This window comes from Fulmarus glacialis, unplaced genomic scaffold (assembly GCF_000690835.1).
Source record: "Fulmarus glacialis isolate BGI_N327 unplaced genomic scaffold, ASM69083v1 scaffold24677, whole genome shotgun sequence".
NCBI classification, from domain to species: domain Eukaryota; kingdom Metazoa; phylum Chordata; class Aves; order Procellariiformes; family Procellariidae; genus Fulmarus; species Fulmarus glacialis.
In genome coordinates, this window is record NW_009224258.1 from 460 (window position 1) to 2,438 (window position 1,979).

At 48.9% G+C, this 1,979-nt stretch overlaps 1 protein-coding gene across 1 annotated transcript in view; it reads left to right on the forward strand.

Annotated features, from left to right (window-relative positions):
* Positions 1–62: 62 nt before the first annotated feature.
* Positions 63–1,979, forward strand: part of EEF2 (eukaryotic translation elongation factor 2) — an 8,498-nt gene continuing 6,581 nt past the window's right edge. Inside the window, exons 1-3 of the mRNA XM_009582108.1 lie at positions 63–275; positions 1,055–1,236; positions 1,323–1,534. Of these exons, the coding sequence (XP_009580403.1) occupies positions 94–275; positions 1,055–1,236; positions 1,323–1,534 (576 nt within the window). The 5' untranslated portion in view covers positions 63–93. The remainder of the gene's footprint in view (positions 276–1,054; positions 1,237–1,322; positions 1,535–1,979) is intronic.

Sequence of the window (1,979 nt, forward strand, 5' to 3'; positions counted from 1 at the left end):
CGAAGCCGTTTCTATATACCCGATGTTTTTCTCTTCCCCTCCCTTCTCTTATTCGTCAAGGTGAACTTCACAGTAGACCAGATACGGGCCATCATGGACAAAAAGGCCAACATCAGAAACATGTCTGTGATTGCCCACGTTGATCACGGCAAATCAACTTTGACTGATTCTCTGGTATGCAAAGCTGGTATCATTGCCTCTGCCCGTGCGGGGGAGACCCGTTTCACTGACACAAGGAAGGATGAGCAGGAACGGTGCATCACCATCAAATCAACGTGAGTTCCCTCCCTTCAGGCACCTCAGTGCTGCTGCGTGGTTTGAGCTCGGGGCGGGGGGGCTTTGAGTCCTCCACTGGTTTGATCGTGAGATGAAAGAAGACGGTGTCAGGCTTTTTCTAGCCTAGTTCAGAAGCTCATCTCTTACTCCTGAGGACTGCTTAAATGAAAGCACAAGTATTGATTGGCTTGTGGTGAATCATAGAGCACTACCTTAGTGGCCACCGGGAAATAGATGCACAGTGGGAACTTCAGCCTTCCATTTTCGCACTGGGGCTGTTGGACGTGGCTGATGTCCACTGGAGTCCCCCAGATGCAGTGTGGAGACTATCTTGGGAGCATCTCTGGTGATGTACCTGGTGACTGTGTCACTGTGGGTGGTTTGAGGACCCTGAGGGGCATGAAAAAGGGATCAAAAAGGAGGTTGGGTCTAGTAGAAAAAGCAAAAATCCGTGCTGGGAAGAAATTGAATCCTCTTTGTGCACTTTAAATAGCATGGAGTTGGAAGAGGTTATGATTTCAGAAGAGGTTATGGCTTCAGAAAAGCGTAGGAAGGGCAGATTTTAGCCTGCGCCTCCCAGGAAGATCCTTCAGGAAATCCTTAAGCCCAGGCACAGCTGTCCGTGCGGGATGAAAAGCTGTTTCTAAGCACTGAGGAGGGGTAACATATAGATAATTCTAACAGTTTTTCATGTTTTTCGTGCGGGATAAAAAGCTGTTTCTAAGCACTGGGGAGGGGTAACATATAGATAATTCTAACAGTTTTTCATGTTTTTCAGAGCTATTTCCCTGTTTTATGAGCTCTCTGAAAATGATTTGGCCTTCATCAAGCAGAGCAAGGATGGTTCTGGTTTCTTGATCAATCTGATTGACTCTCCTGGGCATGTGGATTTCTCTTCGGAGGTCACTGCTGCTCTTCGTGTCACCGATGGTGCCCTGGTTGTTGTCGACTGCGTTTCTGGTAAGGTTTTCTGCAGCCATATGGAACTGGAGCATATGTTGGGCGAGTTTGAAGACGAGGATAACTAATTCCCCTGTGTTTGGCAGGCGTGTGCGTGCAGACAGAGACTGTGCTACGTCAGGCCATTGCTGAGAGGATCAAGCCTGTCCTGATGATGAACAAGATGGACCGAGCGCTGCTGGAGCTGCAGCTGGAGCCAGAAGAGCTGTACCAGACCTTCCAGCGCATCGTGGAAAACGTGAACGTCATTATCTCTACGTACGGTGAAGGAGAAAGCGGCCCCATGGGTAATATCATGGTAAGTGGAAGGCTGTGTTCGAAACTAGTGGGAGGAAGCAGTTGTGGCTCTTTCCTATCTCAAGTGAAGAAGTGAGAGTAGAATAATGAAGGTACCTGTACTACCCAGGCTTGCGCTGGTTTAGAGCTCTCGCTAGTTTTCCTTCCAAATTTTCTGTTAGTTCAAGGCTTGAGCAAATAAAGACTATAAATACAAGAAAGTATCTTCTCCCTTTACCAAGGGTGCCCTTGTTTTTGTAGGACACCTTCTTGCCCACATCACATCTGTGATGTCGGCTGACGCGAGATCCTAGGCTCCTACGCACATCACTCCCCCGGCCTCTTCTGAAATGGAAGGCCAGTAGGTGTTTGCCAGTCCCTGCGCTCTGAGCACTGCTCCCCGCTGGGTTCCTGGGTAGCGAGCAGGGCTGTCGGCTCTGGGAAAAAACTTGTGCTTTGTTCCTGTT